Source organism: Indicator indicator, chromosome 3, assembly GCF_027791375.1.
Source record: "Indicator indicator isolate 239-I01 chromosome 3, UM_Iind_1.1, whole genome shotgun sequence".
Lineage (NCBI taxonomy): Eukaryota > Metazoa > Chordata > Aves > Piciformes > Indicatoridae > Indicator > Indicator indicator.
Window position 1 is genome coordinate 46,334,673 of NC_072012.1, and position 16,605 is coordinate 46,351,277.

At 39.2% G+C, this 16,605-nt stretch overlaps 1 protein-coding gene across 1 annotated transcript in view; it reads left to right on the forward strand.

Moving 5' to 3' along the window:
* Positions 1-16,230, forward strand: part of DYRK4 (dual specificity tyrosine phosphorylation regulated kinase 4) — a 33,079-nt gene extending 16,849 nt beyond the window's left edge. The window contains exons 9-14 of the mRNA XM_054399588.1: positions 1,738-1,819; positions 4,245-4,417; positions 7,366-7,426; positions 7,941-8,070; positions 14,239-14,396; positions 16,004-16,230. Coding sequence (XP_054255563.1) covers positions 1,738-1,819; positions 4,245-4,417; positions 7,366-7,426; positions 7,941-8,070; positions 14,239-14,396; positions 16,004-16,230 — 831 coding nt within the window. The remainder of the gene's footprint in view (positions 1-1,737; positions 1,820-4,244; positions 4,418-7,365; positions 7,427-7,940; positions 8,071-14,238; positions 14,397-16,003) is intronic.
* The last annotated feature ends 375 nt before the right edge of the window (positions 16,231-16,605 follow it).

Sequence of the window (16,605 nt, forward strand, 5' to 3'; positions counted from 1 at the left end):
GACCCTCAGCATCACCAAGTCCAACCCAGAACCCTGCTCTACAAGGCTCACCCCTTAAACCATACCCCCAAACACCACATCCAAACCACCTTTAAACACATCCAGGCTGGGGACTCAACCACCTCCCTGGACAGCACATTCCAATGCCTGAATGGAGTCCTATGAAATTCTGAGCTTACAATTAAGTTATTTTATAGCATGCTGAATTCTTGGGCTTCACCCTCCCCCCTCCTAAGCTCCCAGTCTAAAGTTACACACTATTAAGCCAGCATTATGTCCACAGAATGGAAGGGACCTTAAGGATCATCTAGTTCCTCTTTCATAAAAGAACAGACAGCTCCTGAGTACTCTAAGTCAGTCCTGGTCTTGCCTTTCATCATTAGCACCTTCTCCCTCTTGTGTTTCCTTAGGAATCCACGAATTACCCTAGGAACTACTTTGTCATTATTTGGCATCAATCTGGGAGCTGCTCAGTCCTTCAAAGCTTTAACATATAATCACTATAAAATTGATTGATAAAAGAGAGCTATCTCTGTGCTGAGAAATGGAGAAGATTGTATAGAAGTCAAAGGAAATCTTTGATTTAGATTTTTAATGAGGATAACATTCATAGAATCATAGAATTGTCAGGGTTGGAAGGGACCTCAAGGATCATCCAGTTCCAACATCCTTGCCATGGGCAGGGACACCTCACACTACATCAGGTTGCTCAGAGCCGCATCCAGCCTGGCCATAAAAACCTCCAGGGATGAGGCTTCCACCACCTCCCTGGGCAACCTGTTCCAGTGTCTCACCACCCTCATGGGGAAGAACTTCTTCCTAACATCCAATCTGAATCTACACATTCCTAGTTTTGCTCTATTCCCCCTAGTTCTGTCACTCCCTGACACCCTAAAAAGTCCCTCCCCAGCTTTCTTGTAGCCCCCTTCAGATTCTGGAAGGCCACAAGAAGGTCTCCTTGGAGCCTTATCTTCTCCAGGCTGAATAACCCCAGCCCCCAGCTCTGCAGAAGAGACCTAATAGGCATTCATCAAGTGCAGATATTCCTGAGCCAGCTGTTTCAGAATCACTTCTTAAGCTGGAATTGTAGGCACACAGTGCTGTACTCATCCATACCCAGCTAAGAATTCATTGGATCCATATCATTTCTATTTATCACTTCCTTGAAATCTCTACATCATAGTTCTGTGAGGTGGAGAGAGGTACACTTATAGAGAGTCTGGGGAAATTTGAAAGCAATGGAAGGAAGAACTGGGAAGTACCACTCAATCCTGGGGCAGGGGTTTTCTGTGGTCACAAAAGAATGGTTCTGGTTAATTTATCCTAGCGTGCAACTAGATACAGTTTTCCTTTCACTAGATTAACAGCTAAGAGTCTTGGGGAAGTCATTCTACTCACCAGCAAACACTCTGGGAGGTTGGTGCCTTGACAGGACCACACACTGCACAGTCCCCTGGCTTGGACTGTGCATGAAGGACTAGTGTTCCTGGCTAGCTAACCTTCAGAATGGGTGCCTTACAAATCTCCCCTCTGCTTTGGTTAATTGCACACTCTTGGATGCCTCCTCCTGTTAGCAAATGCATTGCCAAGCAAGCTGTAGTTTGAAGCTTTTGTTATGCAGAGAAGTGTGAACCCAATGTGTTAGGCATTGCTTATTTTTCAGAGTGTTCACTCACCTACTGTGGTGTTTAAAACCCTTTTCCCCTTTGTGATGGTTTTCTCTTTTTTTCTCTTTAGGAGAACATATTATTGTACCACAATGTCCAAGGTTCAGTTAAAGTTATTGACTTCGGATCAAGCTGCTATGAACACCAAAGAGGTCTGCAGAAAAGTCAAGTTGATGTAATTTTCTTAGTAAGCTTTCTTGATTTTAAATACTGTGGAAAATTTGTGTCTTTGATTGAACTCCTGTAGTTACCTATGCCCCTAATGGGAACCTGATGAACTGTTCAGCCACTGGTTGTGGAACAAATCCTGGTAGGAGACAAGTAAGCTGTTGCCATGCTTTTCCTTTATCCAAAGCCTGATCAGCTCCTCTACTTCTGTTGCATCCAGAATCGAATTTGAAAGAGTGGTTGTCTGAAAAAGGCCTAGGAGGACAATCCCAACACTTCACTTAACTTTCCTAGTGGGATAGTTACATTTTGATTGGTACTTCTTGGATTAATACAGTAGGGGAAATCATTATTTTAGTTTAGAAAGTCTAAGTTCAGTTTGGGGATTTTCTTTTCCCCTGTCAAAGATATAAATAGAATATGCATGAGATAAGAAAAAAAATGAGAAATAAATGCACAAAAGTTCATCTACTAATAAATCTTAACATTAATAGATATATTGTGAAGCAAGAATGGTGTTGTCATCAGGAATGAAAATATCATGTTATAAAAAGCAAACACCACAATGATAATTTTAGGTTTGCCCGTGTTTGGGTAGAATGTAAGGTGAATCACAGAATCACAGAAACATTCAGGTTGGAAAAGACCCTCAGGATCACCAAGTCCAATCCAGAACCCTACTCTACAAGGTTCATCCCTAAACCATAACCCCAAGCACCACAGCCAAACCACCTTGAAATACAGCCAGGCTTGGGGACTCCACCACCTCCCTGGGCAGCACATTCCAATCCCTGACCACTCTTGCCCTGAAAAAATGTTTCCTACTGTCCAGTCTAAACCTATCCAGTGGCAGCTTGAGGCCATTCCCTCTTGTTCTATCACTAATTACCTGTGAGAAGAGACCAGCAGCAGCCTCACCACAATCTCCTTTCAGGTAGTTGTAGAGAGCAATGAGGTCTCCCCTAAGCCTCCTCTTTTCCAAACTAACCATCCCCAGCTCCCTCATTCAGTCTTCATCAGATTTATTCCCCAGGCCCTTCACAGCTTCCTTGCCCTCCTCTGCCCTGGCTCCAGCACCTCCTCTCTTGTATTGAGGTGCCCAAAACTGGACACAATATTCAAGGTGTGGCCTCACCAGAGCTGATTGCAAGGGGACAATCCCCTCCCTGCTCCTGCTGGACACAGCATTTCTAATCCCAGCCAGGATGCCTTTGGCTTTCTTGGCCACCTGGGCACACTGCTGGCTCCTCTTCAGCTGCTTGTCCACCAGCATCCCCAGGTCCCTTTCTGCCAGCAGCTTTCCAGCCACACTGCCCCAAGCCTGTAGCATTGCTTGGGGTTGTTGTGCCCCAAGTGCAGGACCTGGCATTTGATCTTGTTGAAGCTCATCCTGTTAATGCTGCCCATGGATCCAATCTATCTAAGTCCCTCTATTGAGTATCTCTACCCTCACGAAGATCACCACTGCCACCTGACTTGGTGTCATCTGCAAGCTTACTGATGCCACACTCTATGTGAGGTGAGATGAAGCCTGAAATCTTTGTGGAGTGTAACAAACTGAAACACAAAATGAGACAAAAGAAAACTGAAGCACAACTGAGGAAACTGTCACGTGAAACAAGAATTGGTACAGCCCTCAAAGTGGTAGAGTATCAGCGACTAGAAAACAAAAAATCAGCTGTTTATTGGCAACAAGAATGACAAAGAGTAAGCAACAATAATGCAGCTGATCAATTGCACAAGGGCACAGGCACTAATTGTACAGATCAGGACACTGTCCTTCCAGAAAGATGGTGGCTATATGGGAATGAAAAGGAGTGCAGACATATTAAACAAAGTGTTGATCAGAGGGATGGGAGTGAGAAAACATCAGAGCTTGAGTGCTGTACTTATGTTCATTTGTCTGAATCATAAGAGGTAAAAGAATTAACCTGCATGCTCTGATGAGTTCCAATCTTGGAATGAGATCTTTTGACATCTGCTGTGGGGCTATACTGTATTAATAGGGAAGTCAGAAGGCAGTAGGAAATGTTCCCCAGTGCCAGTAAAACAAATATTTCCTACAGTGCAAGCCTGTGATAATGAACTCTTGCTTGATGCGAGGGGAAGACTTCCAAACAGGAAAATGAACATGGAGTAAGCAGAAACACAGCATTGGCAGAATGATTTCTTTCTGTGAAACCCAGCAAAGGACAATTTCCAGAGAGAACAGAGGAAAGCACTGATTTTAGGATGGGATTAGAAAAGGTTTTCAGAGCCTGTGTGAGCAATCCCTTCGTGTTAGCTAATGGGTAGAGTCGATGCGTGATGCCTGACCACATGTTGCACTTTCTCTGTGAAATCTGGAACCCACATTTCTGTCTCACTTGTGATGTTTTGCTTCTTGTCCAACTTTCTGTCTTGATGCAGTGTACACCTACGTCCAGAGCCGGTTCTATCGCTCTCCTGAAGTGATCCTCGGCCATCCTTATGCTATGGCTGTTGATATGTGGAGCTTGGGCTGTATCATAGCTGAGCTTTACACAGGCTACCCACTGTTTCCAGGTGAAAATGAAGTTGACCAACTTGCCTGCATCATGGAGGTAACTTTGGGGTTGTCTTTGAACTGCATACTCATTTGACAAGATATCCAAAGGGAAACCAAAAGAGGTAATGGGATATACCTGGCTAAGGGCTGGTAATGGGATATACCTGGCTAAGGGCTGGTCTTGCAGAGGGAGGTTATTACAGGCAAAGGGCTCTGTGTGAGAATGAGCTCTAACACAAAACTCTTCTATCCATTTCATGTGCCAAACACTGCTTTGTACACTCACTGTCTTGCTTCTGAAGGAAACATAGAGCCATGAGGATGCTTAGGGGACTTAAGCATCTCCCCCATGAAGAGAGACTGAGAGCCCTGGAGCTGTTTAGTCTGGAGAAGAGAAGACTGAGAGGGGATCTGATCAATGTCTATCAATAGCTAAGGGGTGGGTGTCAAGTGGAGGGGGCCAGGCTCTTTTCAGTGGTGCATACTAATAAGACAAGGAGCAACAGGTACAAACTTGAACATAGAAGATTTCTTCTCAACATGAGGAGAAACTTCTTTACAGTGAGGGTGATGGAGCACTGGAACAGGCTGCCCAGGGGGGTTGTGAAGTCTCCTTCTCAGGAAACTTTCAAAACCCATCTGGATGCATTCCTGTGTGGACTACCCTGAGTGATGCTGCTCTGGCAGGGGAGTTGGACCTGATGATCTCTTGAGGTCCCTTCCAACCTCTAATATACTGTGATACTGTGATAAACAGCACAAGAACCCCCCTGGACAAACCAGGAGAGCTAATATCTTCCCCTTCCTTGCTCCCCACTCCCTCACCTCTCCCGCACCCTCCCTGTACACAAGAGACAAGAGAAAGAGCAGGGAGTTATCAGCCACAACAAAGAACACAGCCAAGGTCAGCAAAGCCAAGCAGAAGCACAAGTTAGTATCTCTCAGAGCAAGGAAGCTGAAAAGAGAGAGAGGCTCAGGGGTGACCTCATTGCTGTCTACAACTACCTGAAGGGAAGTTGTGGCCAGGTAGGGGTTGGTCTCTTCTCCCAGGCAACCAATGGCAGAACTAGGGGACACAGAGTCAAGTGGTACCAGGGGAGGCATAGGCTGGATATTAGGAGGAAGTTCTTCACAGAGAGAGTGATTGCCCCTTGGAATGGGCTGCCCAGGGAGGTGGTGGGGACAAATCCCTGGAGGTGTTCAAGAAAAGCCTGGATGAGGCACTTAGTGCCATGGTCTAGTTGATTGGGTAGGGCTGGGTGATTGGTTGGACTGGATGATCTTAGAGGTCTCTTCCAGCCTGATTGATTCTGTGATTCTATGAAATTAATCTAAACCAACTTTGTTAGTAGTCTATCCAATGGGGTTGTTTAGAACTTATCGTTATTTTCCTTCTTACATCCAATGGTGATTTATTTACATTCCACTACTTTCTGTTCAAGATCTGTGGAAAATTTTCCAGGCACAGCCTGCAACTACCACAAATAGACTTTGACCTGGAGACTCCCTCCCCCTGGGTGGGGAAACCAAATCTCTCTGTCCACCTGGGTCAGATTTCTTTGTCCACCTGGGGACTAGGTTCTTTTCAGCCCCCTCCAGGAATGGGTATAACCTGACACAAGAAGTTAGAACAGAAGAACCATATCTCAGTTAAAGGTGAAGCAATTCAAGTTAAAACAGATTCCTCTTATAAATCAAAGTTGGTGGGATTGGATCTCTTTAGTCCAAACTCCTGCTAAGAGCGAGATTTCTGCTAATGTTTGAGTAGTCACCTGTGGCTTTGTCTAATAAATCTTGAAAACACCACAGGCTTGAGTAGAAACCCACTGGGTGACCTGCTCAAATGCTGCTCTACTCTCCTGGTGACAAAATTTTTTCCTAGTAGTCACCCTGCACTTCTCAAGCCACAATTTGTGGATGTTTCCCCTTCTTATACTGCCTGCCCCTAGGTTTGGATCTGTCATCTTTGTGAAAGTTTTTACAAGAGGTTTAGGGATGTACCTTGACATCTCCTACCTCAGATCACCTGCTCAGTGCAAATGTTAGAATAGGTGACCCCTGAAAGCAAGGTACTTAGTTACTCCTTACTAACCACTAAACTCAGCCCCAGGTCTGATCCTTCTAGTGCTGTGGTAGATTTAGGCTGTGCCTTTAAAATTTTTTCACAGATCTTGAGCAGAAAAGTAGTAAAAATGTAAATAAATCACTATTGGGTGTAAAAAGGAAAATAAGGTTTTCTCTAAACAATTCCATTGGAGAGATATCTCCCATAAGATTTGGTTCCCAGAACAATTTCTCTCTCTTCTTGCTTGGGGCTGGGAGATACTAACTGTGTGCTTCTGCCTGACCTTGGCTGCATTGCTTTTATTTTGGCTAAATCTAATACCTCTGCTTCTGTCTCTCTTCCCTTGTGTACAGGGGGGTAAGGGAGAAGCAGGGAGAGGGAAGCTGTTGCACCTCCCCTGGTCTTTTTGGCTAGGGGGGTCCTTGTGCTGTTTGTTAATTGTAAATACCTGTAAATATTGTAAATCCTGTGGGGTTTTGTACATCTTCATTGCATTCCATTGGAGATTGTAGTTTTGCCTGTAAATACAGCTTCCATTTGCTTCCACCTGAGCTAGCCTGGCAAAGTTAATGTTGGGGGGGAAGGGAGAGGAATTTTCAACCCACCACAAGCGCCAAGTGAGTTTGTGCAAGATCTTTCTTTTGCATGTAGCTGTCATTAACAGAGAGATTTTTCTTAGAGCCTTCTGTGGTAGTGAAGATCCTGCTATCATCCTTTCTAAGCTCACATTTTCTGTGTGCAGACAGTTCCAAGGAGCCCTTTTAATTGCTTTCACCACAAGTGGCACAAAAGGAAATGGTTTGTAGGCATTTCACAGCGAGTTGTGACATTCAGCTTCTTTTCAAGTGGAGGGTGAGATACCCCATCTCTTCTGGTGGTTTTTAATGCATGTTTATGAAATGAGGAATAACTTCATAAATTCCCTCCCTCTGTTGAAGGTATTGGGTCTTCCACCAGCTGATTTCATCCAGGCTTCATCAAGGAAGAGAACGTTCTTTGGTAACTGCTCCTGAGTTTATTTTTGTGTCCTTGCTGGATTCTTCCCTGCCAGCTAATCCCCACTTAAAGCACCAGCAAAGATTAGGCTCAGAGAACTTTAGCTACTTCTTAGTTGACAAAACTAAGGAAGGGAAAAAAAATGAACCTGCTGCTGTGCTTTTCATGTCTTATGGCCCTCATATTACCAAGGTGATTGGAAAATCCATTGCCCTGTTGCTCCTTAAAAGTATTACTGCTAGAATGGATGCAGTTGGCTTTGGGAACTAATTTACTTGAAGTTTACTCCTCTGTGTATGATTTGGTGGTGTAAATTACAGAAAACAACAACAAAAAAATAGTCTAGGAATTTACCAACACTGTTTTCCATGATGCTGGTAGACAATCAATACAACAGGGGAAAACTGGAGTTAGTGGGAGGGATCTGGATACTGCTCTTGCAATTCTTAAATATTTGATAAGGACTCTTAGTGTAATTTTTGATCATGTCTTTATTTATTATTATTATTATTTTAAGACTCCAAAGGTTTTCCTAAATCAATAACTAACAGCAAGGGGAAAAAGAGATGTCCAGACTCCAAGGATCTAAGCACAGTGCTGAAAACCCATGATGCTGGCTTCTTGGACTTCCTGAAAGGATGTCTAATGTGAGTTCATAGCTTTGACTTCTGTGCAGCAGGCTTTCCTTCTCTTGCACCTTTAAAATCTATGTTCAGGTTTTGGGGTGGGGTGTTTTGCAGTTTTAGTGGGGCTGTCTTTTTTGGTTGGGGTTTTTTGACCCCACATGTCAGCATTTGGATAACTGTTGTTGTTATTATTGATATTATCATCATTATTTATTATTAATATTATTCACAACCTATTGCAGGGATAAATCATTGCACAGAAAGACTATATGTGGGATTAGGATGAGGTGCAAAAGAAAGCTGACATCATCACTCTGCTGATTCTGGAGACCAAACACCAAAAGCAACGTTGTGGTTTTCTTTTTTTCTTTTTTTTTTTTTTTTAAATCTGTGGAGACCTTTTTGTTAAATCCTTTCTATTTTGCCAGATAAAGGTTCACTCAGAGAACACTGATAATGATAATGCACTGTCCCAAGGCAGTGCACACCCTGAGATCAAGGTTTGGTTTTGGACTTAAATCTAACTCCTGTTCCAGTGGGAAAAGTCTTCCAATTTCCTCCAGCAGGAGTTATATTTGGAACTGACTTAGCTGGCTTGAATGTCTTGATTTGTTCCAGACCTTGGAAGTGGCAGTCAGACGATATCCTGTGGTAGATGTATGAAAACAGTTCTGCTTCTTGGAATCTCTGCTCACAAAGATCTTGCTCTTTGTGCATGCATGCTCCTTCTTTTTAGTTCCAATACACTGTACTGTGGCCCCTTAGCTGAGGATAAAAAAGCAAAATGCATTCAGCCATGTCTGAATTCAGCATCTCTGCATCCTACATTCAGCAGTTCAAGAGAAGTGATTCTGCCCCTTCACTCTGTTCTTGTGTGACCACCACCTCCAATACTACATCCAGCTCTGGTGTCCCCATCATAAGGAGACAGAGCTGTTGGAGTCAGTCCAGAGGAGGGTCACAAAGATGATCCAAGGGCTGGAAGACCTCTGCTGTGAGGATAGGATGAGGGAGCTGGGGGTGTTCAACCTAGAGAAAAGAAGACTCCAGGGGGACCTTAAAGCTGCCTTCCAATAGCTGAAGGGGTCCTACACGAAGGCTGGAGAGGGACTTTTTGTAAGGGCAATAGGACTAGAGGGAATGGTTTTAAGCTGAGGGAGGGTAGGTTTGGTCTTGATTTTAGGAAGAAGTTCTTCAGTATGAGGGTGGTGAGACTCTGGAATAATTTTCTTGATGCACCCCAGGATGCCATTGGCCCCCTTGGACATGAGGGCACATTGCTGTCCCTTGGAAAACTTGCTGTCCACTGGGACTCTGAGGTCTTTCTCCATGGAGCTGCTTTCCAGCAGGACAACCCCTAGTCTGTAGTGGTTCCTGATGTTATTCTTCCCCAGATGCAGGACTCTCTGCTTGTCCTTATTGAACTTCATGAGGTTTGCCTTCAGCCAGCTCTCAGCCTGTCCAGCTCTAGTTGAATGGCAGCACTGCCTGACAGGGTGCCAGCCACCCCCCACCAGTTTTGTATCATCAGAAGCTGGTCCCACACCTTTTTCAGTGTTACCTGTATCTTACACAAGGCTAATGTTTTGTGTCTTCTTTCTAGCACTTCAGTAGTACTTACCTAAAGAAATCTGTGACAAATATCAAATAAAAACTAAAAGATAATAAAATAATAAAATAAAATCACCCCTCTCTGTTTCAGAAGAAGGTTGCTTTTGAAATTCTCTATTTGCTAAATCTCTATGATCCATTTTGGGTTGCTGGTTAAATTTAGGAAATAATTTCAGTAAAACAAGCAAAAAAACCCCAACGAAAAACACGTAAGCAAATAATCAAAAAAAGTTTTATGTTGAGACTGTTTAAATTTCCAAAGGAATGAAGCAAGGCTTGAAATGAAAACTCTTTTTGAGATAAAAAGAATGGAACTATGACTTTTTCAGCTGTCAATCTGTGTCTGTCCAAAGCAGTTTGACACATTTGCCATGACTTGATAAATACTTTTCTTCACACTTGGTTTGTGGATGAAAACATCAGACAAAAAAATTAATTAATTAATTAATTAATTATAAATATAGATATAAATATAAATATAAATAATATAAATTAAATTGCTAAGCCCTTGTGACTACAAGAATGTTTGTTTTCCTACAGTTATTTCTCTACAGTTCTGGACAGCACTGAACTAAGACAAATTAGAACCAAATAGTCTGCATGTAGAGATTAGCAACAGAAATACTGAGATGGATATGACTGGAGTATGAATGGAAATGCACATGTGTTTGAGCAGTGGAAGGAACAGCAGAACAGGGGTTGAAAGAATGGTGTGGGCTGGTCAAACAGGACACTCTTCCCACTGGTGAAACTGAGGAGTGTGTTGTTTGTGTCCCAGCCAGGAAGCCTGCACTCTGGTAAGCCCACAGCACAGACGAGCAGCAGTGAAAAATCTCAAAGCTAACAGCAATTGCATGGGACAAGGTTGTGGGCTGTCACACATGCCATTCATTTTCCTGTTAGCCAAAAAGAAAAACATATATTGGGCAACCTGATCTAATTGAGGATGTCCCTGCTTACTGCAGAGGGGGCTGGAGTAGATGACCTTTGGAGGTCCCTTCCAACCCAGACCATTCTATGACTCTATGAGTTCCAAATTCAAGGGAAAACCGACCATGCCTAAGACTTACAGAGACTAAAATAAATCAAGAACTCCAGAGATGTGATGAAGACAATTCTTTAGCATGAGGGTGGTGAAACACTGGAACAGGTTGCCCAGGGAGGTAGATGAAGCCCTATCTCTGGAGGCATGTAAGGCTCGACAAGGCTCTGGGCAACGTGATCTAATTGAGGATGCCCCTCTGACTGCAGTGGGAGTTGGACTGGGTGACCTTTGGAGGTCCCTTCCAACCCAGACCATTCTATGATTCTATGATTCCATGATTCTATGATTCTTTTTTTCTATGATTCTTTTTTTCTATGATTCTATGATTCTTTCTATGATTCAATGATTCTATGATTCAATGATTCAATAATTCTATTATTCTATGATTCAATGATTCTATGATTCTTTGTTTCTATGATTCTATGATTCTTTCTATGATTCAATGATTCCATGATTCAATGATTCAATAATTCTATTATTCTATGATTCTATGATTCTTTGTTTCTATGATTCTATGATTCTTTCTATGAGTCAATGATTCTATGATTCTATGATTCTTTCTATGAGTCAATGATTCTATGATTCTATGATTCTATGATTCTTTCTATGATTCTATGATTCTTTCTGTGATTCCATGATTCAATGATTCAATGATTCTATGATTCTTTCTATGATCCTATGATTCCATGATTCTATGATTCTTTCTATGATTCTATGATTCTTTGTTTCTATGATTCTTTGTTTCTTTGTTTCTATGATTCATTGATTCAATGATTCTATGATTCTTTCTATGATTCTATGATTCCATAATTCTATGGTTCTGTGACTCAATGATTCTATGATTCTTTCTATGATTCTGTGACTCAATGATTCTATGATTCTTTGTTTCTATGTTTCTATGATTCTTTGTTTTTATGATTCTATGATTCTATCATTCTGTGATTCTATGACTCAGTAGCTGAGAACCTTTGTCCTCTCTGTGATGCACAATTGGTCTTGGCCAGAACCCTTGGTACTTGTAGGTACGAGAACTGAGTGAACGAAACCTGTGAGGGGATAAAATCAGTATGGAGATTGTGAAAGGAAAAATCACCTTTAATTTCTCTAATAAGATCTCATATGGGTTTTGTTACTCTAAGCCTCTGCAGTAGTTTCAAGTAGTTAAATGCGGGAAGACATCTTTTAATGAATTGCCTCATGTCTCATTTATGTTCCCTTTCTTGGGGCTTGCACTGACAGGACATGAAAACCACGAAAACCATATTCAGTAGGGTTCCCTACCCTAGTAACACCATGAAGTGCAGAGTAAAAATAGTTTGATGATGAAGAAATCTTGATCAGGAAAGCACACAGCACTGAAGCAAAAAAAAAAAAATTTTGAAGGTCACATAAGATTGTTCTTTTATTTTCAGGTATAATTGTTTTCTCTCAGAAAATATCCTCAGGGCCTGATTTTCAGAAGGCAATGCTGAATCTTTTGGCTTAAATTAAGAAATATCAAACTATTAGAAATATAGGAACAGTAGAGATGTTCGAATATTTGAAATATTGGAAATGTTAGGATATTAGAACTATTAAAATATTTGAAATATTAGAATACTAGAAATATTTGGGTATTAGAAATATTAGAATATTAGAAATATTGGAATAGTAGAGATATTAGAATATTTGAAATATTCGAAGTATTAGGATATTAGAAATATTAAAATATATGCAATATTAGAAATAGTAGGATATTAGAAATATTAAAATATTTGAAATATTAGAATATTAGAAATATTGGAATAGTAGAGATATTAGAATATTTGAAATATTAGACATATTAAGATATTAGGAATATTAAAGTATTTGAAATATTAGAATATTAGAACGATTTGGATATTAGAAATATTAGAATATTAGAAATATTGGAATAGTAGAAATATTAGAATATTTGACATATTAGAAATATTTGGATATTAGAAGTATTAAAATATTTGAAATATTAGAATATTAGAAATATTTGACATATTAGAAATATTTGGATATTAGAACTATTAAAATATTGGAAATATTTGGATACTAGAAATATTTTTATATTAGAAATATTAGACTATTAGAAAAATTTGAATAGTAGAAATATTAGAAAAATTTGAATAGTAGAGATATTAGAATATGTGAAATATTATAAATATTAGGATATTAGAACTATGAAAATATTTGAAATATTAGAATATTAGACATATTTGGATATTAGAAATATTTGGATATTATAACTATTAAAATATTGGAAATATTTGGATATTAGAAATATTTTTATATTAGAAATATTAGAATATTAGAAAAATTTGAATAGTAGAGATATTAGAATATTTGAAATATTATAAATATTAGGATATTACAACTATTAAAGTATTTGAAATAATAGCCAAATATTAGAAATATTTGGCTATTAGAAATATTTTTATATTAGAAATATTAGAATATTAGAAAAATTTGAATAGTAGAGACATTAGAATATTTGAAATATTAGACATATTAAGATATTAGGAATATTAAAATATTTGAAATATTAGAATATTAGAACTATTTGGATTTTAGAAATATTAGAATATTAGAAATATTGGAATAGTAGAAATATTAGAATATTTGACATATTAGAAATATTTGGATTTTAGAAGTATTAAAATATTTGAAATATTAGAATATTATAAATATTTGGATATTAGAAATATTTGGATATTAGAAATATTAAAATATTGGAAATATTTGGATATTAGAAATATTTTTATATTAGAAATATTAGACTATTAGAAAAATTTGAATAGTAGAAATATTAGAAAAATTTGATTAGTAGAGATATTAGAATATGTGAAATATTATAAATATTAGGATATTAGAACTATGAAAATATTTGAAATATTAGAATATTAGACATATTTGGATATTAGAAATATTTGGATATTATAACTATTAAAATATTGGAAATATTTGGATATTAGAAATATTTTTATATTAGAAATATTAGAAAAATTTGAATAGTAGAGATATTAGAATATTTGAAATATTATAAATATTAGGATATTACAACTATGAAAGTATTTAAAATATTAGAATATTAGAAATATTTGGATATTAGAAATATTTTTATATTTGAAATATTAGAATATTAGAAATATTTGGATATTAGAAATATTTGGATATTAGAACTATTAAAATATTGGAAATATTTGGATATTAGAAATATTTTTATATTAGAAATATTAGAATATTAGAAAAATTTGAATAGTAGAGATATTAGAATATTTGAAATATTATAAATATTAGGATATTACAACTATTAAAGTATTTGAAATATTAGAATATTAGAAATATTTGGATATTAGAAATATTATAATGTTAGAAATATTAGAATATTAGAGTATTAGAGATATTAGAGATATTAGAATATTTAAAATATTAGACTATTTGAAACATTAGACTATTATAAATATTTGTATGTTAGAAATATTTGAAATATTAGGAATATTTTAATATCTGTTTGTGGATTTCAGGTGGGAGCCTGCCCTGCGCTTGACTCCTGATGAAGCAATGAAGCATGAATGGATCCAGGAAGCAGAAATATACAGAGCAAACCAGAAAACACAGACTTCAGGAAGGCTCAGTGATGGATCTTTCACTGCACCAGAGAATAAAGAAGAGGAGAATATTCGTGAGTATGTGCTGCCTGGAGAACTAATTCATTACCCATGGTGGGGAGGTTGGAGTAGATGATCTCTAAGGTCCCTTCCAACCTAAGCCCTTCTATGATTCTATGATTTTCCTCAGTATTTCTTGATATTTAACATCATCTGTATGAAGTAAAGTAGAGGTGATAGTGTTACCAAAACCAGGGAATAAACTTCTTGATATCATCATAGCATTAAGAATTAGGCATTCTTTATTGCAGTGCCAGATGCACAAGGGGCAGCTCCACTTACCCTGCGTAATAAACTGGCTTAAAGCTTGTGATTATATAGAGCCAAATGTTACATATTCATCAGATTTCCTGGAATATACAAATTATTTCTAAGCATGATTTGAAATAAACCCCCTCCTCCTTGTGCATCCTTTTTTCATCTTCAGGTTGTGGTGGTCTCAGGTGGTCAAGCCCCTCAGTGTTCCAGACGACCATAAGTTGGACTGTTCCTTCTCCTTATATGGAATTATTTTGGCTATTCTATAGATTGGTTATATAACACTCTTCTTTGTTTCATAATTAACTCTGTCTCCTTGGTTACAGGTCCTTGACTACAGTTTAAACCAGACAGGGTTGTTTTAGCAGAAACCATAGATGTACTGCTCTGAGTTTTAGGTTTGGCATCAACAGTACAGTGTGCAGATAATGGATGGTCAGTGGAATGTGGTGGATGGAGCTTCCATTTCTCACTTTTGCAGGCATGCATTCCTGAAGCTTTATAGCAGTACTAAAGCTTCATAGAGAAAGATATTTTCCCTACTGACAGCAAAAGAGTTATGGTGTCTGACACCACACCAGTTACGGTGTCTGACACCATACCCCAGTGCACTTCACTTTCAGAGCAAAAGAATTCATCAGTGGTGATTATAAGATCCCAGAACACTGATTTTTCATGATTTTGAGCTGATTGTGTGTTTATCTGCATCAAAAGATGCCTTGCCAGAGAGGAGATTCTGCCACTTTGCTCTGCTCTGGTGAAACGTCACCTGGAATGCTGTGTCCAGCTCTGGAGCCCCCAGCACAGGAAGGACATGGACCTGATGGAGTGGATACAGAGGAGGGCCACCACAATGATCAGGGGGTTGTAGCACCTCTGCTATGAGGACAGGCTGAGGGAGCTGGGGTTGTTCATCCTGGAGAAGAGGAGGCTCCAGGGAGTCCTAATAGCAACCTTCCAGTATCTGAAGGGGCTACAGGAAGGAAGGAGAGAGACTGTTTACAAAGGTCTGCAGTTACAGAACAAGGAGAGAGACTGTTTACAAAGGTCTGCAGTTACAGAACAAGGGGCAATGGCTTCAAATTAGAGTACATTTAGGCTGGATGTTAGGAACAAGTTCTTTACCATAAGGAACACAGGAACAGGCTGCCCAGGGAGGTGGTTGGGGTTCCATCCCTGGAGATATTCAAGGTGAGGCTCGAGAGGGCTCTGGGCAACCTGATCTAATTGAGGATGTCTCTGCTTACTGCAGGAGGGGTTGGACTGGATGACCTTTGGTGGTCCCTTCCAACCCAGAACATTCTATGATTCTATGATTCTATTAGTCTGCAGTCTTACCCTGTGATTTTCTTTATTACTACAGAAAAGATCTGCAAAGATGTGGATGACAAAGTGCAAAGTGAACTGGCTGAAAGACTGGGCCCCACTCTGCTCTCCACAGGCAATGGTGTGCAGAAGAGAAGGAACCATGTGATTTCAGAGAAACATTTGGAAATACAGATGGAAAAGCCTCTTACAAATGATCCAGCAGAACACAGTGGTGAAACAACTCATTCCAAAAATCTTATCTTTTTCCCACCAATTAAGTAATGCACAGCAGAAGCAAGGATTGATTCAGATGCATACCTGGTATATTTTGTAGGTATTATTGGTACTCAGGAACATAAGCTGTGTCTGTCTGTTCATGGGCTGTGCACACTGTAAGTATTGTTAATGTTCATTTTACCCTGAAATAGTCCAGAAAACCAAAACAGAATTTGCAAACCCTTCTTTTTTCCTCACCTACATCCTTGTGATCACAGATCCTTCACAACCAGCAGCAATAAAACGGAGACTTGTAAAGAGGGGAAGAGCGTCCTGTTCTTGATGCTGTGTTAGAGCTCTGAATTTTAAGTTTTCCTGAATCTGGGAGAATAAATGCATTGACTGAAGAATCTGAAGCTTTTCACTTAAAACAGCACAAAT